Source organism: Symphodus melops (assembly GCF_947650265.1).
Source record: "Symphodus melops genome assembly, chromosome: 16".
Classification (NCBI taxonomy): Eukaryota; Metazoa; Chordata; class Actinopteri; order Labriformes; family Labridae; genus Symphodus; species Symphodus melops.
Genome location: NC_136706.1, coordinates 19,493,289 through 19,515,741, shown reverse-complemented (window position 1 = coordinate 19,515,741; position 22,453 = coordinate 19,493,289). Strand labels below are relative to the sequence as shown.

Genomic DNA, 22,453 nt, shown 5'->3' with positions numbered 1-22,453 from the left:
TCAAATACCTACTGATGACACTAAGCCCTGTTTTTGATGATGTTGAGCATTGTTAATGTTCAGTTTATGTTCCCGTGTGTTTGTGTGTGTGTGTCCCATTCTTGTGATTTGTGTGTTTCAGGAGTGCGACAGGAGAGGCGTGGCATGAGATCATGTTAGCATGTCTGAGTAACCGACGGTGTGATTCACTCTCAGGAACTGTGGGGAAAGAGTGTGGCAGTGACTTTGCCTACTTCTACTTTGTCTCCTTCATCTTCCTCTGCTCCTTCCTGGTCAGTACCATGAAAACAGAGATTCTTTTTCCATCTGGTCTCATACTTTGTTCTCACTGACACACATTTTACTTAAGTCTCATAGGTCTAAATTTAGCCCAGCATCTACTCGCTTATACTTTCTTAAAGTTCATTACAGTTGTACATGCCCAGATTCTAAGCTTTCAAGAATCAAAAGGTCATTATTTTACAATCACTCAAACAAACCAAAATATTAGTATAGAGTAACAGATATGGATTAAATCTTAAATACAATTAAGATAAAAAGATCCAGAGTAAATACAGAAATGTGACAAACCACAGAAAAACTAAATGTATAAATAACCTCAAATGTGTAATTGTGATGATATCTGCTCTGTACGCCTTTCAATGTTAGATTGCTCGGCAGTCCCTAACTGCAAAGTCTTATCTTCCTGATGGTCACACATTCACCTGCTGGTCTCGCCTAATTGAAATGGACTTAGGCTCACAGTTTGCTCCTTTCTGGTTTAGGGAGACCCTGTTTGATGATAGTAACACAAAGCACTGCTTTGATGATTCTGTCTCTTAAAGTGAGAATGAATGGAAAGAGGGGCGGCTGTTCATGTGATTGAATCCTTCAAGTCGAGGGAAAACAGTTCATGTTTTTTAAGTCTTACCTCTGTCTTTATACTATTTATTTATATATTTATTAAATGCATGAATACATGTGCCTCAATTGTTGCAAACAGCAATAAAACAGCTTTGCCAAAGCTGAGACACAAGAACTTAACTTAAAGTCATCAAGTTAACGAACAACTTTAAATAGATCTACAAACATTACATTTGGGTTATATTTCAATAAAAAAAAGGATATTTTGGAGAATTTCTTTTTTTATATTTTTCTTGTTATATTATTACTCTGTGTTGATTTAATCTATTAACCTTTGTTTTCATTCACTAGATGTTGAACCTCTTTGTTGCTGTCATCATGGACAACTTTGAGTATCTGACCAGAGATGCCTCCATCCTGGGGCCTCATCACCTCGATGAATTCATCCGTGTGTGGGGAGAATATGACCCTGCTGCCTGGTAAGTCTTCCTGCTGTTCTTTGACCTGTACAGCAGCTACAGTATAGACTCCCACAGGTTATCCAACTTCCATCTCAACGCGATGGATGGGGAAACAGGGAACGCCAATGGTTTCTGAGCTCCAGCTGGATGACTGTGCGAGGGAAAATCCCATCTTAGCGATGAATTTGGGTGAATGACATTAAACCGGAACCCACAGTTGGCTTATGCTGCGGTCGAGCCCTCTCTTAGTCGGAGAGATGCATGAAAATCCAACGTTCCACTTGGCGGTCCATGAAGAGCAACCTTTGGTATGTGTCGATTTGGGAATACAAGTCTATGACAGCGCCCGTTCTGCTCCTTAAAACGACACGGTTTAACTGAACTAAATCAAAATAGAAATTCTGAGAGAGCCAGAGTGAGGCGTAATCTGTCTCCGATTATGCAAGCCTCATTAAGTTTGAAAGAAGGCTTTGCAGGAGCCTGTCAGTGAGTCAGGACTCCAGGAAAGGTGCATGATGAGAAATATGAAATTTCCAGCTCCTGACAGACCTTACCGGGGAGGAATTTTTATTTATTTCCATGAATTTAAATGAAATGCTCCAGGTAAGTGCCTTCAGAAATATGGAACATATTTTAGTCTGCTTTAATTCATTTTTATTTCTGGTTGCAGCAAGTATATATTTAGAGCCAATTGTTTTCAGACAATTTATAATAAAAAGAGACCAGTCAAAGGACACTATTATTCTGACTTTCGCCTCTAACTATAACAGTCTAAAAGCACCTATAGAGTAGCATTTCAAGATGTGTAGCTCATAAACCTTCTTATTTATCTCATACTGCCATCAGAAAAATCCCTTATTTCAGCCTCTGCCTGAAACGGTTCATTTCAATAAGGAGAGACACGTGATCTTAAGAAAATTATTTATTACAATGATGATGAGATAGAAACTTTGGCGCTTGGAGTCTATGGGGTGGATGATGCGTTTGGAGATGCAGTTCTGCTCGTCATTAGGATAGATCCCCTCCATGGAGTCCAGACCCTGGTGGTGGAGGACTGATGATTTGATGAGACCAAGTTGGAGAAGAGTTGATGGAAGTTGACTCTGTTACTGGAGATGGGGGTGATGGGGAGGTGGAGGGGCGCACGAACGCCAGCATGAAAGAACTAGGAAGGAGAAATGATCATATTTAATGGAGAGCTGAACGATGATAGGCTGAAAACGAGGGAGGAACGCCGTTGGTTAGATGAGGTCTGCTGACAGGACAGGTGATTAGCCCACAGACGGCTCAAACTGACAGCTCGAGAATGACAGCGGAAATGTGATAGCGTGTGTTAGGGTGAATGATGAAGACCTGAACTGTGGATCACTTAAAGTCTTTCTCACTGAACTTACGCTAAGTTTAATTTCAGCTGCTTGTACCCCCTGCTCTCTCCTGCTTTAAGGCCCAATCCCCATGTGCCCACTTTCCTCCAATTGGCTAGCTCTCTTTGCAGTCGCAGGGAGATTTGAATGAGCTTCCAAGTGGGCAGGTCCTTGAACGAGCTGCCTGGGTGATCATGTCCTTTAACTTTGCTCCATGCTTTGTTGTAATGTCTCATGGCGTTAAGGTTTAGTATGGACAACATGGTAACATTATGTGTATGTATTTGTATTTGGATCAGCATCATAGATCTAAAACTTTACAGTAACACAGTAATCACTTCAAGTATTTGGCATTGAAAGACAAACCACATAAACCAGTTTAAATCTTTACATTTTAGTTATTAAAACTCTTTTTTAAGATATAAAACACTAGCTACTTAAAGTTCCTGGAGGGAAATTTCAACAGAGACAAATTTAGGCATACCTGTACTGACGTGTTGTGGACAGGTGTGAATGGTGTTTTTGATGAAACCAACATATCATCCTACTTTCCTAAACAGCTTCTTTTTGCAATAAAAAATGTTTAGAACAATGGCTGTTTCAGCATGCTGTTAATTAGCTCCTCTGATACCTGCATGTACCCTGACACAGCAGGTCTGGTTTTAAAATAGCTTTATAGAACGAGCTAATGCTGTTGTTAACGGTCTTGTTTGCTTTTGCTACTCACAAAGTGGAGTAAATATTAAATTCAGTCTGTGAGATCAACTGCTGTAAAACAATCGGAGGAACATGATTGAGTAGTCATGTATTCTATTCTCAAGGTTTGAAGAGGGCTTTCAAAAATAGTTTTAACCTCTGCAGGCAACTCAATGGTAAAAGGATCTTCAACTTTTTTAATTAAAAAAATATATCAAAATGAAAGAACAGCTGTTGACTTTAATATTCACAAAATCCTGACAGGTCTAATCTCTATTGAGTAAACTTTTTTGTGTGTAGTGCTACTTTTTAAATATGTCTACACATATGTTTATTTCCAGTCTACTGATGTCAGATAAAGAATAGATTATAAATGTTTTAAAGGATCTGTGACCTAACCTCTTGAACATGTCTTGTCTTTTTCAGCGGGAGGATTTGCTATCAGGATATGTACAAATTGTTGCGTTTTATCTCGCCCCCCCTGGGCCTGGGAAGAAGTGCCCAAACAGGGTGGCTTATAAGGTTTGCACTACCACACAGCCCTTTTTGTTTCCAAAGGGGGCCGTGATGGTTTTGGACTGTAAAATGTGTGTTGTCATTCCCTGCGGTGGTAGACAATGACCCCGACCACACATGCATACAAACACACATCGATCCTCGACTAACCAGCTGGCAGGTAACCATGGCAAGTGCAGGAAACAATGCCACAAGTGAGGCTCAAACAAAAGGCATCAGATGCCACATCTTAGATATTCTCCTGCTTCTATTCATGAACCAGGTAGTAAGCAGAGCATTGTGTGCTTTGTTTCCACTTTGGTTACTGCTAAAAAGAGGGCATCTTAAAGGGATACTCACCTGTAAATCTCTCTCTTGGCAGTGACATTGCCCCCCCCCCCCCCCCCCCCCCCAAAAAAAAGGCTCTGAAAGGTTTGTAGCTGCTACTTAGAGAAAACATGCATTTCATATGGAGAGCCAATTCAAAATGATACATAGGAAAACTAAATGACATTAAGTAAAACCACATTAAAGCATTATAGAACAACAATGCAACTAATACAAATCACAATAAAACACAATAATAACATGTTTCAAAGGCAGCAAGGATATTTATCGCCGCATGTTTTTTTGAAACATTACACTTGGTGGATTTTTTAATATTTATTACACATTTTGAACATTTTGAGTTAATCTAGTTTCAAGTTACAAACTCTTCAGAGCCTCTTTCTGAGCTAACTGGGGATGGGTATCGTTTTCTCACTAGAAAGATTTGCAGTGGAGTAAGCCTGAATCCTCTGGAGCCCCCTCCCCCCGTTTCCTCCCCTGGGATCCATCCCTGGATCCTTTAATCTGACAAGGATGGCATTCCAGATCATGATATCCTGGAAATCTTATTAACAAGGATTTCTGTGTTTTCCTCCCTTTTCCCTTCCCATTCTCTCTTTGTTTTGGATTTGACCACTTTCCGTTTTGATGTAACTTCCCACATCCCTTTTACCACCAAACCTCCTCCATCTGGGAAATCTTCATTCCTTCTTCATGGCCTCCTACCATCTTTTCCCTGGGAAGCGGCCGCATGAATTACCGCGACATGTACGAGATGCTTCGTGACATGTCCCCTCCGCTAGGTTTGGGAAAGAAATGTCCCCCTCGAGTGGCCTATAAGGTAGAATGACTCTCCCCTCCTGTTTTCATCTCAATGCTGGTTCCCTGCTTCCACCTGTCAAACATCTTCAGCCTTGTGTCAATGTCTCACAGTTGGCAACATCTGTCCTGCTGTTGCGTTGTTCTTTCTGTTTATCTGTGAAACTCTGTTACTGTTGTGTATTTGAGTGTTTGTTGGACATTTTTTCATCTACCTCAGGGCTTTGTAACAATGACAAAAGACCACATATAAGAGGGCTAAAACAAACCACAACATACTTACGTGACATATACTGAAAGTCATCTGAGTAAGACAAAAAGACAAGGCAATTTTATTTATGCAGTATAGCACATTTCAACAACAAGACAATTCAAAGTGCTTCACGCAAGAAAAAAAGGAAATCAAAATGACATCTGTTGATAGTTTGGGTTTTACAGCCCACTCAGGGATCTAATGAACCCTGTTTTGCTGCAGCAGACAGCTGTTTGCAGAGAGTCCTGCCTCGGAGCAAATGATGGATGAAAAAGTTGGGGAAAGGCTCATAAATATAGTGGAACTTCTAGCAGCTAAATAAATTCATGGTCTACCGTACAACTTCTGGAGTCAAAATAGTCATCACAAACCTTTGGGGTAAAAGTCTGCCAAGCACCACTCTACCATCAGTGGTTCATGTAGTTCACGTATAAAGCATCCAGCTCAGAGGAAGAGTGCACAAAGTTCTCCTGAACCAGACTCATCTTTTATGACAGTGGGCACAATGTGGACATCTTTTAGATCCATGCTGTATTACAACTTTTAAGATGAAACGTGTTGTTTTATTACACTACAGGCAGGTCTGGATAAATGTCTTTACATTTTACACAGACTTTGATGCCTCACAGGATTATGCCCCAAAGGTAAAATAAATCTACCACAATCATCTTTTAAACACGACACCGGGAAATGTACAAGGTTTACAAGCAGGTAATTTTCTCTCTGCTCTCCCTGCACCGACGGAACATGATATCAGAGAATAAACGTGTTTTCATTCTGATATTTGCATTAAGCACCACTGTGCCGAGGTTCAGCCTGGCATATCGTTTCTTTCCTGGTCAAAGAGGTTTGTATCAGAACCTCGATCTCTAAAGGTGCAAGGGGAGTCCAAAAACAGATTTAAAGGGAATACATTTTAAAATAATACATAGCAGGGAGTAGAAACTCGACAGAAAAATTACATTTGTTTTCTGTTTGCTAATTATGTGATTTGTCATTCTTCTGCTTCTCAGTGGCAAAATAACACAAAACCAGACTCAAAAACAGTTCTCAGAAATGTCTGTGATGTTAGCTGTACGATTTTGGCAGAGGAAGAAGAGATTTATTTAGGCTATCTGGACTGAGCTGCTGATCAGGACCTTTTCTATGGCATATTCAAAATCACATCTTCTCTTCAGCTTCTGGCTTTATCCCACGGCTGTGTGTCAGACTTGTAAACTTTGGATGTGTAAGACGAGAACACAACTCAACACTTCTCAGGTCGTCCCTGAGCCATCTGCTTACTTTTAGCAGAGAGGGATGCAGACTTAATGGGAGCATTTCCAGTGGAAGCAAAGCTGTCCAATTGAATCACATTTAGAACAGCCCTGCCCCAGTTGTAAATGTCTAGGTCTGAGGTGGTCACATCTCCAAATATAACTCCATGTTCTGTGAAACAACAGAGAAGGATGACAAACAAAGGCACTTTAAAGAGCAGCAGAGCACTTTCTCCATATCTCTATTTTTCTGTTATACACTCTCCCACTTTATATTAATTGATTAAACTCCTTGTTAACCTCTCTTAGTGTGATCATACCTTCCTCTGCTAGTCCCCACTGACCCTGTTAGCGTCTCATATCCATTTGAATGTTCTGTCTTCAAGCTAAGCTTCACTCGCTCCTTTGAATGATCTTTCTTTCACCCTCTCCAGGGATTTGCCTCTTCTCCTCGCCTTCCTCTCACATCACTGTGTGTACTTATCCAGGAGTGTGTGTTAAGTCTTTGTCTGCGAGCATATGTCTTTTGCATAATGTGCTTTTTGATGATGTGTTCCTTTATTTGTCTGGTGTTCAGGTCTGCAGCTTCCCCTGCTCCCTGTTTCTTAGAAAAGTTGCAAGGCACTACACCCGTAGATGCTTTCCAGTTGAGGAGGCTAAACCCCCACCCCCACCCCACACACACACACACACACACACACACACACACACACACACACACACAAACACACTACTCCTCCTCCTCCTCCTCCTCCTCCTCCTCCTCTTCCTTCTGCTCCTGTTCACTGCCTCTCATCTCTCCATCTTTCACTCTGTATTGTCTTGCTCCCAGAGTGAATATAACTTGTCTTTTCCTTATCTTGTCTTGAAGAAAAAGGGAGCCATCACATACACATTTCCCTTTCTAACAAATGTCACTGATGCTTGAAACTCATGCTTCTTCATTTATATTCTTATCCTTTCTTCTGCCATCCCTCTGCTAATTCAAACAGGCATGTGTGTGTGTAAATAATGCCTTTGTAGCCGTGATCTTTATGGCCTTTAATGTGTGAATTCATTTTGATCACTTCTTACTTTGTTGTTCATTCTAAGTGTCTTAGGCTACTATAGAAATACGGATTGATTCATTAAGGCCTATGCTTGATGTTATCTCTGATACAATTGTATATATATTACTAAAAATGGACTGACAGTAAATGTCAAATTAAAACATAAATATTCAAAAACCAAATGTTTGAAGGAAGTAAAGAAAAATGTGAAATAGTTTGATTTGTCAGAAAACTGTCCAAAAACCAAAGCTGTTTATTAACACTACATATACTGTAGAGAAACTGTACATATAAAAAAGAATCCTCACATTGGAGAAAATAGAGCCTAAAAAATGTATGAGTTTTATGAGTTTATATAAGATAGACGTCACAGTGTGATGGATTGATCCTCATACTTTTTATATTCATTATTTCGAGAATCAAGCTGCAGTATGTGAGAGCTAAACTTCAAAGAGTTTTCAAAACTTACAAAGCTTAGACTCATAAGTTCTCATAGTTAGCTTTTCACAGACGTGTGCTCTGCTTGTGCTGGATATAAAGTAGTCTCATAGCAACAGCTACAGACATAAGAGCACTGAGCTCACTGCAATCATCTGTGTCGGGTTGTTAGCTTTAAAAAATGAACCCTTGTTAGCTCCTGCGAGGATTTGAAGTTGTTTATTTACATTGTCGTTAAATATCTTTAGGTTTTATGAAAGTCATTACTTTTTATTAAAACAGTTGATATAGTAGTCCTTTCCATCACACCTTTCACTGAGCTGTTGATTGTATGTTCCTGGTTCACGGCCTCTACTCTTTGATTCTTCCCTCTCAGCGATTGGTGAGAATGAATATGCCCATTGCTGAAGACAGCACTGTGCACTTCACCTCCACACTGATGGCTCTGATCCGCACAGCCCTGGAGATTAAACTGGCATCTGGTAAGAGACTTAAACTACAAAATCCAGAGTCCCCCTGCAGCCTGACTGACAGCTCAGATGTTAATGTGAAAGGCAGTGATCGCTGTGCTGCAGATTTGATGTGACATATTTTTTGTGGGCGTGTCTCCAGGGGTCCTGGCACAGCATTTGTGCGATGCTGACCTGAAGAGAGAGATAAAACGAGTGTGGCCAAGCCTGCCTCAGAAGACTGTTGACCTGCTGGTGACACCTCCGAAATGTGAGCCAGAGTTTTAATTGGGCTTTACTGAGACCCAAATCTTTGCATGTTACTTAACTTCTTCCTGTATCTTAAATTACCTTTTTGTTCTTGGCTCTGCGTGGTCTATCTTTGTATGGAGGAGATTTAGAGCCAGAAATGAGAAAACAATGAGGGGAGGAAGATATTTCTTTTTGATTTTTTAAATTTAAAACACGATTTTTTAGTACAGAACACATCTGAAACAGTCCATTAAAAGCTATACGTAGTCACCATAATGAAGTTGTATTATATGCATCATAATGGTAATATGCTTTACTTAGTTTGGGCCTCATGAGATGGCAGTTTCACAATCCTTAGAGAAATATTTAAGCTTTTTAATTTAAGGCAGATAATTCCTTTTTTCATTATTATAAAACAAAAATGATGACTTTATTAAGGGGAAACGTTCAGTCAAAGGTCTATCAGCTTTAGAGAAACGTCATGCAGGTTAAAGCATTAATTAAGGACTTATATAAAGACTTGTAAAGAGAACAAATCTTTATGGTGTTCAGACGTTGATTGTGAATTTATTTTCCCTAACAATTACTTTAAGCATTAGCCGAAAACAAAGTTTTATAATATACAAGATATAAACAACTTAAGGAGATGGTTTTGTACAATGTGGGACTTTTCAAACGTTCTGGTTCACATGACAAAGCAAGTCTCTGATAAGAACTTTGTTGTTCATGTGGTGCCATCTGCTGGCCACATTGAGGACTTGTTTCTCCTCCTCTCTCTCCCTCCAGACAATGAGCTTACTGTGGGGAAAGTCTACGCAGCGCTGATGATCTTTGACTACTATAAACAGAACCGTGCCAAAAGACTCCAGGAGCAGAACACTTCAGGGGGACCGAAGGTACGCCACGTTGAGGGTTTATTGAGCAGGAAATGTTTTACATGTTTCTGGGATCATAAAGTCCATACATTACTTTTCTTGACTGACCATGATTTGTGCTCGGGACACATGTATCAGGTGTTTTATTTTACAGTTTACAGCTAATTATTTGACTCTTGTCACAAGGTTTTGAATGCTGAAATGAGGTCAGTTAATGGACAAATAATATGTTTAAGCATCTTTATCCAATGTTCTATTAATTTACCAACTCCAGCTTTCTAAGTGCAAGGTTGGCTATTGATTGATTAGAATGTCCTTGTACCAAGCCCGTTTATTGAATGAACTAAAATTGTCATTGTTTCTTGTTCAGGATTTTGTGTGATTTTGATCAATTTTTCCTTTATTGATTAAACACATGCCCATTTGACCTACTGCTAACTAATTAGTTCTTGTTCTGTTTGAGTGTTTATACATTCAGTGTCATGGTATTGATCCCCCCTGCAGAGTAAACTGGGAGCATTATTCCGTCCTGTGCTGCCGCTCACTCACATACTGGAAGTTGAACCTCCAGTTCCCAGCCCCAAACAACCTCCCACGACCCAGCCGGAGCCTGAAGTGAAGCTAGTGACTCTTCCCTCAACCACCATCCCTGCGACCTCTGCCACCACCTCCACAACAAGGGACACAATGTGAGACACTGTTTTCTCTTTTCTCTTTCCTATACGATGGAAACACAGTAGTACATGTACAAGGTTGACACCCTTGTTTCATTAATATTATAATAATTTAGAACGAGGCAATATGCATCATTATATTTCATGAATATATTATTTGAATACATTACAAAATACATGATTCAAAATTCCTAAAGGTTGGTGATTCAGGGGGAAAAAGCCTGGACATTGAACACAACACCACCCTCTCATTTTTGTTACATACGTCATAATTTCTACTACTTTTATTTAACATAATGTACCACACAAGCATGAAGTCACCATTCCAGTTCTATCACCTTGTCATTTTTTACATTATTGTACCCAAGACAACTTGAGCATATGAGTTCAAACATAATGATTTATTCCAATACTTAGTAAACATAAGGAGCTGGAGCTAAATGTCTTTTGAATATCATCAACAAGTCTAAATCCACCCTGTCCAAACCAACAATTGAAACATCATTTTTAAAGCTTTAGGGCTTTGATGTGAGTATTTTATTTCAAGAACTAAGTTAGTAAGCCATTTAAGATGGGGCAACTCGTGTTGTCTGAAAATATGTGTCAGACTGCAGTGGGAGATGTGCAGTGACTCGACTTTGGGGATTTCATTTCACCAGGGAGGAGTGTGAGCTCCTGCAGGGTTCTTACAGTGACAGCAGGGAGTCAGTGTAGTGAACAGATAGAAAGGCTGGTGTGGAAATCTTGTTATGAAATCCCACACTATCCTTGGTTCTGAGAAAGTCTCATATTGTGTATTTTTCTTTTTGTATGAGCTGCCACATTTACAGTAAGAACTCCTATATGTTTGCATGCAGACTGAACCAGAGGAGTGGGATAAAACATTCCCAGTCTGGCGATGTATCTCAGGCCACACAGAGGCCTAAAGGCCGGAGGAAACTACAGAGAGGCCAGTCAGAGGATGTGCCCTACTCAACACGACCTCAGGTACACAGACAATGTGACTCATATTCGTTCACATCTAAGTTTCTGTGTTTGATCTCTGTTCCCGCCACACATACATAATGCTGCTTCGTCTTCTTTCAGGAACTGGTTGAACTGAAACAGGTGGAGAACATTTCTGACTCAGATGGCTGTCCGAGCCTGGAAGGTCACAGCAGAGCAGCTTCACTGCCCCGCCTCAATGCTGAGTACTATGTAAGCTCTCAATGGCTCATGGTGCCAAACATCTTGTTTTAAATAATCTGTGAATTGGTTTGTCTTGATTACAGCATGTTTTTCAAATGAACACACTGTGGATACCATTGTGTATTCCTTGATATAATTACAACAAAGAGCTGCTGCAATGTTAAAAATACAAAATATAGAGTGGTTCATTCGGACAGTGAACAGGTGACTGCGCTTACAGAGACTGGAATCGGGCTGAAAAAGGCCAGTGCAGTGCTGAGAGAAAGCGAGTGAGCTTAATGAGGCAGAGCTGCTCTCTGTCAGTACACATCAGTTCATTCTGCTAACCCTGACCTCACCAGTCATACTTTTATTTATTTATTTATTTATTTTTTATACTGTGCAGGTAATTTAGGACAGATAGAACAGTGGTCCACACAGATCTGTTGATTTATACATTTAAAAAAATTGCTGAACAACTAGCAGAGTTATCCACATCATTATCTGTGACTTTTAACCTTATGTTTCCCTAACATATTAAGTTTTCTCCTGTAAAAAAGCCATAATTTAGCTCTCTGTCCAGGTGATGCAGTTACACTGACTGCCCGCTGTATGTTCAGTTATTAATCATTCACAAATATACAGACATGCTTGATGTTTTAAAACTGTATAACTCATTACAAGCTAAAATGAATCATTTTTCACCATACTTTAGTTACAATAAGAAGTAGTTACACTAAATATCAACATTTATAGCATGTTGCTGTTCATTTTATTGTTTTTTTTTTTTTTACATGATATTGCAGGAGTAGGACTGAAACAATGTGTATGTACGAACATGACTGGTCAATCTGTATTTTATTATTACCATCCAAAGACAACAGGGGGAAATAAGCTCCTGTAGTTACCTAAATCTGATACAGGACATATTTTCTATTCTGAGATTAGTGTTGTTTTAGTACACTGTCCACGATTAAAAAACCTAAATAAAGTAACCTGCATAACACAATGTGCTGAATGGTAAACCTGAGAGAGGTAAGGGCTGTTTTCACTCAGTGACCTAGCGCCAGCTAGCTGTTCTTCTTGGCTTCCAATGTTTATGAAAAGCTTAGTTTGCCATCCTATGGTTCATGCTACACATGATGCCAAAGGTAAGGAATACGCACACAATAGAGTCACTCCTAACCCCTGTTTGACCCTACTGTAGGTGGAGTACACGTACACTTAAAATGTAGGTTACATTATCTGTATATTATCAGGAAGCTAATTAAATTAATTGAAATATCAATTAGAAACAATCTTGGCATGTTCTTATGAACCTTTAGCCCAGATGAATTACAGTAAGTGTTTTATATACTTGACCCTTTGAATGCCTCAGACTTAAAAAAAAAAAAAAAAAGAAGAAGAAAGAAAAGTCATAGTTATATCATTTCACTCCTTTGAAATCTCCTTCAACAGGCTCTAATCTCACACCTGCTGAGTTTTGTGTCAATGCATTAATCCGTTAGTATTGTAATAGTTGAAACTGTTTGTAATGTTGATCGCTTTTCCTCTTTTGTTTGAGCTGCTCTACCCCGCAGCACATGGATGTACTGTCAGGAACATTTTCTGTCCATCATGTTGCTGTTTCCTCGACTGTTCTTCCTGTCTGATCTTGTCTGTTGAGCTTCACTGTTTGTCTGTCTCTGTCTGTCTGTGTCCCTGTCACTTTGTTCTCTGCCACAACACTTAACATGTGCTTTTCTGATGTGTCTGTTGCATTTTGATCTCACCTCTCTCTGAAGGGATGAGGCTGCTGTTATCTTTTATTTTCCTTTCAGTCATCAAATCCCATGAGAAGACTGAAACCAACTCCTACTTTACAATAGAGGAACAAATGGGGACTATTTTCAATAACAAATAGTTACACATTTAGAGTTTGAATCAGTACTGACTGCATCTGAAAGGAAACAAACTTTGAACCAGATATGGGGGTTTGATGTCCATTTTAAGATAAAACATGTTCAGTACCACTTCTTAGAATTTGAGGAAATTAGTTATATTAGTTAATATAATACTCCTTTGCTTCTTATTTTTCTCGACCAAAACAAGTCATTATAAGCCTTTAAACAAACGCTGATCCTTTCACAAGGTAAACCAAAGGTCTGCTTCACTGTGATACTCACTTTTATTTTTTAAACTTTTTTATTTCTTACCCCAGTGTTTTAATAGTCTCACTGGACTTTATTTATCATCCTTGTGAATTTTATTTTATTTTGATTTATTTTTTTTGTTTTTAGTTTGGTAAATTACAAATGTTTTATTGCTCGGCAGACTGCAGAGATCTGCATGTGTAAAAAATGATGCTAAAGAGAAACCAGGTATGTTACGTTCTGAAGCAGAAGACCTATCGATCACGATCCCATTTGATGAGTAGGGATTAAAAATGTTTTTCCTGTTCAAAAATAGTGCTGTTTGGCACCAAGGAATACAATTGTTGGCGCTTAGGGTTGTTAATAAGCTTTGGTTTTGGCCTTTTCATTGACGAGTAGAAAATATAGAATATCATCAGCCTGTTCCAGTCTCAGCTCTCCACCTCTGTTTTCCCTTTCTCCTAATTTTGGTACCCACTGCTAATGTTTTGCCCACCTCCCTCTTGTGTGTGCTGTCTGACAGCGGAGCCACCCACGCCACGCCCCTGGGACCCACCTGGCAGTATGTACCACCTGTTGTGCCACCTCTTTCAAACTCTTCTGCTCCTCCTTCTTTCCTCCCCTCGTCCACTCCACCCTTTATCTTCTTCTCTTTCTGTGTTTGGCTTCATGTTCTTCTCTCATCCTGGTGCCGAGTTCACACATCATCATGGTCAAAGTAACACTCCAACATCTACATTATACACTAGTCATTTCACGTGATTACACATTACATGCAACAAAGACGTTTAGTCAAAAAAACATACCTGAATTCATCTTTTACTAAAGATTATATGTGTACCTGGGGTAAGTCCAGTGCTCTGCCCCTGCTTTCAGCCATTAACTGTAGCAGTGCAGTACTACACTTTGCTGAATTGTGACTGTGTGTATCTGAGTGTTGTAATGTAGTATAATGGAGTAGTGTTGTAGTTTAGCAGTGTGTATTTCTTTGTGTGTGATTGTGAAACAAGGCAGGGTCAGTACTGCTGCTTTCTTGCTTTGAAATAACAATCTTTTCACCACAAAAATCCACCCAGCCTTAACTGTCATTTGATTTTTTTTCTCAGTCTTAAAATCTTACTAATCATAAAAACAAGCTAATCACTATACGTCTCACAGTGTGTGTGTGTGTGTGTGTGTGTGTGTGTGTGTGTGTGTATATATATATATATATATATATATATATATATATATATATATATAAAACTTCTGCCGTTTTTTTTTTTGGGGGGGGGGTATTTTTGCTTTGAATTATGACTGAAGTGTAAGATTTTAAGACTTCATAGTGGATCAAATATGACATAGTAAATATGAATATGTTCTGCTGTGTTGTGATATTGTAGCTGGCCGTAGCTTCAGGGTTGACTGTGGGACAGGAACGAGAGGAACAGCACCACCACCTTGAATCTGACTGGGATAGAGTAATTCAAGAAAATTGTAATCCATTTTTAGATCACAGTAGGTTGTGATACTGTACAGTACAAAGAACTGTTTTTTTGGAAACCAAATAGTCACCAGCAGGGGGTGGTGGTAGCTAAGCTGCTGTTTCAGCTCCTGATCACATCAGTCTGTCCCCTGATAGCTGTGCTGTTCAGAGAGAAAAAAGAATAAGGTGGGGTAAGTGACCTCTTAGTATTTATCCGAGTTTTAATCCTCAGAGGAAAAATAAAAGAATGATTGAAAAATCATTCATACAAATAATAACTTTCTGTTTTTAGAACGTTGACTTTGTAATGGTTAAAAAGAAGCATATCGAAGAATCAAATCATGCCATGAAGGTAATTTGTCTAGACCCCACCTCTTCTTTGTTTACTAGCACAGTCCACTGCTAGCCTATGAATTATATGTATGTTTTGAAAAAGTAAGAATTCACTTCTGTCCGAGTTTTGTTCTTTCTTCTCAAACTTTTCTTACATCTGTGCCTGGTGAAGAACAGTTGGAAGGTTGATCTTACGATCAAAGGTTACCCTCGACTGGTTGTGTCATTTGTGTGTGGTGGATATTCTTGTAATCCAGTACAAGCGGTTTAAGTGAAACCACCAGATCGATCCCCCTCCTCTCTTCTTATGTCTGCTCCCCTTACCTTTTCTTTTTGTCCCCTCTCAGCCGATTGTCGACCTCAGTCCGATAAGACGCTCAGCATCCTCGCTGACACAGCAGCATCACCATGAGGGCGGGCTGAGGGAGTATAACCTGGACCGGACTGGCCAGTCAACAACAGGGCCAGGCCAATTCCAGGGCCAGGACAGAGCCCACCACCATCACCACCACCACCGCTGCCATCGACGCAGGGACAAAGACAAGAAGCAGAAGTCGCTGGATAGAGCTACTTCAATTCAACCCTCCAGCACAGTTGGTAAGACAGAAATAAACCTGTGTGGTTAAGGTGGGTAAAATGTAATACTATTCACCACACTGTAGGAATGGATCGTTAAAAATGAGAGTGACTCCCGGGTGGCGCCGATAGCGCAGCGGCAGCCCGGGTTCACGTCTGGCCTGTGGCCACTTTCCCGCATGTCTCTCCCCACTCTCTCCCTGTTTCTGACTCTATCCACTGTCCTATCAATAAAGGCAAAAGGGCCAAAAATAAACCTTTAAAAAAAAAAAATGAGAGTGACTCCCATGAACAAAATGTAAAAAGAAATCAGAGAAATGGCACAGGAGTATTAGGAGGACAAAAATGTAAATAGGAAATTAAAACAAGTACCGACAGGAGATTGAGTTCCTCAGGTATAAAAGAAAAGATGTCACAAACACAGTGTATGTTGATGCACAGCAGTTATAGGCTGCAGGACTTATGGGAACCAGAGGGTTGCCAGTTCAAGTCTGTGTGTAGACCAAGATATGAACGCTGGTCTGGGAGCTCAGAGTTGCTTCTGCAGCACTTATAAAATCTTAATATGTGACATTTTATTGTGAATTTGTCATCATATTGAGCTTAAGAGTGATGAAAATGCCTAGTAATGGGACATATTTAAGGCTGCTGAGAGATTAGTCCAAATTAATATTATACAGTGAAGAGAAAATCCCCAAGAAACTTGGCATGATTTTATAATGAGAGAGAGCGATAGCGGGCCAGACTTTCTTTGTAGGATCACTTCCATATCTTGACGTAGCTGTAGAAATTCTTTGTCGGATTAAAGTTCCATGATCGGGTTATGAAGGTGAAAGAGTTTCTGCTGTGCTTCATCCAGGATTTGTACATGTCAGACATCTGATTAGAGAGAGTTGTTAGCTCTCAGAGGAAAATCTGCTTTACTGGGGATTTTGTTCTTTTTTTATTTTTGCTGCCTTTGTTTCCGTCGACCTCTGCAGTGACATTTCTAACATTTTGACTGACTTCTCAAATAGGGGTCTAGATATTGGATTTGTCAGTGGACCTCAGGTTTGCAGCTGCAAAATACAACTGGAAAAAAAGGATTTTTTTCTGTGTTCCGAAATGAAAAAGGGGAACGTGCCAACAAAAATAGGACTTTTTAGCATTTTTTTACCTATACAATTTTTTTTCTTTTTTTTTATAACAAATATTCACATGCAATGACCACCCACACACACACACACACACCCTCCCCCCCACACACAGTACAGTAAATTCCCCTTTTAATTCATTTGACACGCTCACAGGGTGCAGCAGCAGACTCATTGGCTGTTTGCCAGGGATGAGGTCAAGTTGAACTTTGGGGGTCACCCATGAAATACCTGCAATTCCAGTCATGAGGTAGCTGAAAGTAAAATAAAAAATAAACGTAACCAGTGTTTTTAGGTGAAAATGTACCTGAAGGCCACCAAAAGTGAAATATTCTGAAGTAGAAGAAGAAGACTATATTTAAATACTAGAGTGCTCAGCACAAATCCTTGTGTTTTACCCATTTATTCTGAAGGTTGTTGTTTCCATTCATGAAAGCTAATCAGCGTTTTTGCCTTTCCAGGATGCTCAAACATCTCAGATTTCAGATACATCCAAGCATCATCAGAAACACTGAAATCACAGGAAACAGACACATTCATATTGCCGTTTCATCACTGTCCATGTTGGCTTTCTGTTTTTCCACTGGTTGGGTTTTAGGACAATTTTTCTGAGCTTACTATTAAATGTTAGATCATAAATGAATGCACCACCAATATGGACAAACACAAAGCCCAACAGCTTATGGTCTTTCTTTACCATCAGGGTTTGTATGTTAGTGATCAGAGCCTGAGAGCTGGTGACTGGCCTGTTTTTGTGTTGACACTGGAGGGCAGCAGCTGGACTTTATTGTGGACATAAAAGGCCACAGTGGACAGGCCCAGCATGGGGATTTATGGACCCGCTATGGTGACAAAGCAGAACATCCAGAAACCCTTTTTGTTTCCATTAGACGAAAAAGAAGCAAAAGAGTGAAGGAGATTATCACTTGTGACAGCTTGTCAGATCTAACACATCAGAACAATGAAAAGCTATCTGGGTTTCTGTCATCATGTTTTTGATCTCGGAACTGGATTTATTCCAGGGCTAAAATAAAACATTGTACTACAGAGCTTTACTCCTTTAAAGCCTTTAAAACACTAAACCATGATTATGTGTAGCCCCAGAGAAAAGATGCTTACATCATCACCTCATCAATTTGTCTGTGAGGAGTAGCTTCATTAGTTTTACTATAAGTGAGTGAGTCAGCTGAATTTGGCTTTTAATTATGATCTTTATAGTTTCCCTTTCATCTCAATATACATACAGCAACAGGCTATTCAGCGGGTGGTGGTCTTTACTTTTCTAAACAGGCACATTTCAATAACCATATCATGTTTTCTACATTCAAACGATAAACGAGAATGGTAACTTGCTACCAGCTTTAACAGTCAAATATTTTTTTTCCCCCTTCACCTTTCCCTCTTTAAGATTCGTTCACCGACCCTTCAGCTGAAGGTCTGTCCAGAGAGCGAGCGAGAGAGCGTGACCGCAGCCGGCCTCACGAGAGGAGGCATCACTCGTCAGCAGGAGAGAAGCAGCGCTACTACTCCTGTGAGCGATATGGCAGCGCAGAGCAATGTCACGCCAAGTCAGCAGGTCCAAGTCGGTCCACATCTCCCGGAGAGGGCCAGGTAAATGACCTGTCATAAGTGACTGAATAATTAACACAGGGCTTGTCCTGAATATCCTGAATGAAAGTACATAGAAGACATGGAAAATCATTAACTGTAAAGATAAAACATTTAGCTTTCATTTGAAGGATTGGAAGATTTAAAGACAGATTCATGAAGCTCGAATCACAAGATTGAATTAGGATAGTAAATGTTACGGAGCTACAATATGTCACTTACATAAGTTTCTTAAGCTCGAGCTTAGGACGATGCAATCTTGGTAAAGGTTGTAGACGTGTTTCCCCTTTTTTGTAGTAAAAATGGAGTCAGTAACAACAGTGTTGTCATTATGTTACCCTATGACTCCACACTCAGTATTATACATCATGACAGCTATAGCTAAAAGATTCTCACGGGGTCTTCAATAATTCATTATCTCCAGTGTAGGAAAGGATTATCATTTTACTGGAGCATATACTTCTGATTATGACAAATAAAATATATTATACATATTTTTGACTTTTCTTTACAGCATGGTAGCACTGTGGGTAAATCCGGCCCTGTAATGCTTCCCTCTGGTTCGAGCACTCCAGGCCGCAGTCGCAGGCAGCTCCCACAGACACCCCTCACACCTCGCCCTGCTGTGGCCTATAAGACCGCCTACTCCTCGCCTTTCCAATCAGGTGCCAGCACCTCTACAACAGGGCATCAGACTCGCTTCAGCCGTGGCCTTTCGGAGCATGAGCGTTTACTTGGGGGCATAGAGTCCCAATTACCGATCACTCGCATTGGTTCGGACCCTAATTTAAACCGGCGGCAGCACGCTGCTTCTCAGCAGGTGGGGGATTCTGAGGACTTCCAGGACACTGTGAGCAGTTTTGAAGGGGGACGCTCTGCCAGAAGTACTGCCTCCACCACAGCCTCAGCTTCACAGGGAACTGCAGCCACACCTGTCACTGCACCCTCCATACAGGGCCGGGCGGGGCCAGTGCCCAATGGGTACCACTTCACCCTCGGGGTCAACTCTGCGTCTGGGCCCGGGGGCCGAGGAACAGGCAGTCTCAGGGAGAGGGATGAAGATGATTGGTGCTAACATGGCAGAAAGATGTTAGCCAAAGCCAAAAATGGTAAAGCTCATTAATGTGCTCGAGTCAGAATGAGCACATACAAAGACAGAGAATTTTATCAGAGACAGAGGATTTATCCAGAAGGAAAAATGGATAAAGAGCCAGAGCAACGTGCTGTAAACGGGGATCAGAAATCATTCCAGATTAGTAGTCCTACTCTTCTTTTTTATACAACAAAGTCTTTAAGGAAAAAAACACTGATAACTTTTTCTACCCCCTTTACTTGCACTGAAATTATAGCACAAGTGAAGACCCTGAAGTATTTTGCCTTTGCCAGTAAAATCAGTGTTGAAGCAGAAGACAAAAGCCAAAATCTCCTATGTGAAGCTAGTTACTTAGTGTCAGACTGATCTGAACGCTTCATTCATGCTATTGATATGGCTGCTCATAACACAAGTTTTATTTTTATATGTTTCATTGTGTTCATGGTGTTTATTTTAACTTGATCAAATTGATGCTAACACCAAAATATGTTCCTCTTTTTTAATTTTCAGCCATCACTTTGAGATTATCACCACATTCTGACCAGGACAGTCATGAGCAAAACAAGTTAATGTTCTGCCATTTTGACAAAAAGACAAAAGTTAACAGGCTAAGGGTAAAGTTCATCATAATTAGCTTTGTTTTTGTAAATTGTACTACATGTAAATTTTAGAGTGCAAATAGGGACAAGAAATCTCTTTTATGAAGTTATGTGGCTGAATACTAAGTGCCTCGTTTTCCAAGATGTATCATGTTAGATGGACTTCAATATAGGATGTGGGTATGTAAAAGTATAAAGAACAAAGTTTGGATCTGGTAAAATGAACAGAATGCAAAAAAAAAAAAGTTTCGTACTGAATCTTGTTGTAGGTGAGTCAGAACCTGAGATCCAAAGTAAGCAATGTAGTGCATGCCAGGGTCTTGTACTTGTCAAAAGAAATTGTGTCTGTGCTTATAAGGATGTGTGGTAAGAATTTGCCTTTCTCTTTCAAATATACTGCCAGCTACTTGGTAGAAATGGTCTCTGAGTGGAGAAAAGTGCCATTCTTTTATTTCCTATCAACAATCCATATTCAGAACCATTTGCCTCTACATGCATTCAGAAGACATTTCCTCTCTGCCATATATCTCCAAATGTCATGGGTTTCCTTATGTCTGTCCTCTGAGAGCAGTGTTGTGTAACGGTTTGTAGGTGAAGCTACCTGTTTGTGAATTCACAGGTACAACAAAGAGTTGTGTTGTTGCTGCAGACTGTTGACTTCAAGTAGGGCTATGCAACAAGACGACACTTCATCTGCCCTGTAGCTTTACCCTCTGGGAAATCTCCAGATTCAGGCTTTAGTGTGACTGCCAAATTTTACTTAAAATGTATGGAGAAGTGTAAATTGTAAATGTATTATATGATGTACAGTTAACAGATGACACACATTCAGGCACAACATGATAACAAAGCTACTTGTGAATCACAGGGCATTTTTAAAGGTTGGTTGGTTGACTGCATGACGTCGACCCAGATTGAAACACCCAAAGTATAAAACTGTATTATTTTCAGACTTTGGTCAACTTCTATTTTTAAACAACTGTAATGGTTTTTAAACTGTCTTAAAAAAGTTATTAAGTTGCAAGTGAAAACAAGTATTTATGGCTCTGCATTGAGGATTTCTGTTAAAGAAATAATGAAGAGTTAAAGTTACAGAGAAGATCAGAAGAAGTGGCTCCTTGGTTAAAGGTCTCTCTTGACTTAACTCTAAGAAAGTTTATAACCATGTAAATTATTTCAAAATAAGATTTGATCCAAGTCTGATTGTATCTTTATGCTTTATTTTTTCCTCCCTGTTGTCTCATAAATGTGAAAGCTATTTAAAGAATCAATTGAATGAAGACATTTTTGACTTGAAATCTGGACGGTGGGTGTGGCTATGCCATATATTATGTAAGACTGTGCTACATAATAGACTGCTGATGACATTGTTGGCATGTTGAAGTTGCTATACAGGAAAAGAGATTTGTGTTTAACGTTAGGGTAAATTAAAAAAAAAGAAAAAGAGTGAGTGTACTTATTCAGACCTCTAATCAGCCCTTACTGAACATCCTGCCGCGTTTTTTTTTTTTTTTGACAGTTTGACTCTGACTGCCCCCTCTGGCCATGTCCTGTTTGCATGTTCTGAAATGAAAATGTGCATGTGCAAAAAAAAAACAAAAAAAACAAAGAGGCATTATTTGACTTCATTCAGTCCATGATGTGTATTTGTTTCCTGGTTGTATTTTCAGATGATCTAAAAATCAAAGTGTTACTGTTTCAGGTAAAGAAAAGTAAACAAAGTTTGAACATTTTATCACAGAACAACCAACGTGGCAAAAGACACTTTCTATTTGGAGAAGAAGTTCTGGAGTGGTTGAATCCTTTGCTGCCTGATCTGTTGGCTTGACTGTCTCTCCCACAGTCATTTGGACTGTACCTACAGATTTTGTATGAATATAAGTCCTTAAATAAAGAGGTGTGGTTATGAACTCAACAGATGTCGATCCCTCTATTGTGATTAGACTTTTGGGTGTGATAGCTGTTTGTGGAACATATACAGTCACTGTTTTTATTTTTTTTATTTTTTTTAACACTGTAGGTCGAAGACCATGAGTATACATGCAAAGCAGCAGAACATTACTGAAGTTCAAGTTAGAGATACTTGATTAATTCAA

General features: G+C 39.7%; 1 protein-coding gene across 1 annotated transcript in view; it reads left to right on the top strand.

Annotated features, from left to right (window-relative positions):
- The window catches only part of cacna1bb (calcium channel, voltage-dependent, N type, alpha 1B subunit, b), a 154,526-nt gene extending 132,254 nt beyond the window's left edge, over window positions 1–22,272 (top strand). The window contains exons 40-52 of the mRNA XM_079364380.1: window positions 122–272; window positions 1,195–1,322; window positions 4,931–5,027; window positions 8,378–8,483; window positions 8,614–8,721; window positions 9,489–9,598; window positions 10,082–10,266; window positions 11,109–11,238; window positions 11,338–11,448; window positions 14,074–14,112; window positions 15,696–15,945; window positions 18,466–18,668; window positions 19,180–22,272. Coding sequence (XP_079220506.1) covers window positions 122–272; window positions 1,195–1,322; window positions 4,931–5,027; window positions 8,378–8,483; window positions 8,614–8,721; window positions 9,489–9,598; window positions 10,082–10,266; window positions 11,109–11,238; window positions 11,338–11,448; window positions 14,074–14,112; window positions 15,696–15,945; window positions 18,466–18,668; window positions 19,180–19,740 — 2,179 coding nt within the window. The 3' untranslated portion in view covers window positions 19,741–22,272. The remainder of the gene's footprint in view (window positions 1–121; window positions 273–1,194; window positions 1,323–4,930; window positions 5,028–8,377; window positions 8,484–8,613; window positions 8,722–9,488; window positions 9,599–10,081; window positions 10,267–11,108; window positions 11,239–11,337; window positions 11,449–14,073; window positions 14,113–15,695; window positions 15,946–18,465; window positions 18,669–19,179) is intronic.
- The last annotated feature ends 181 nt before the right edge of the window (window positions 22,273–22,453 follow it).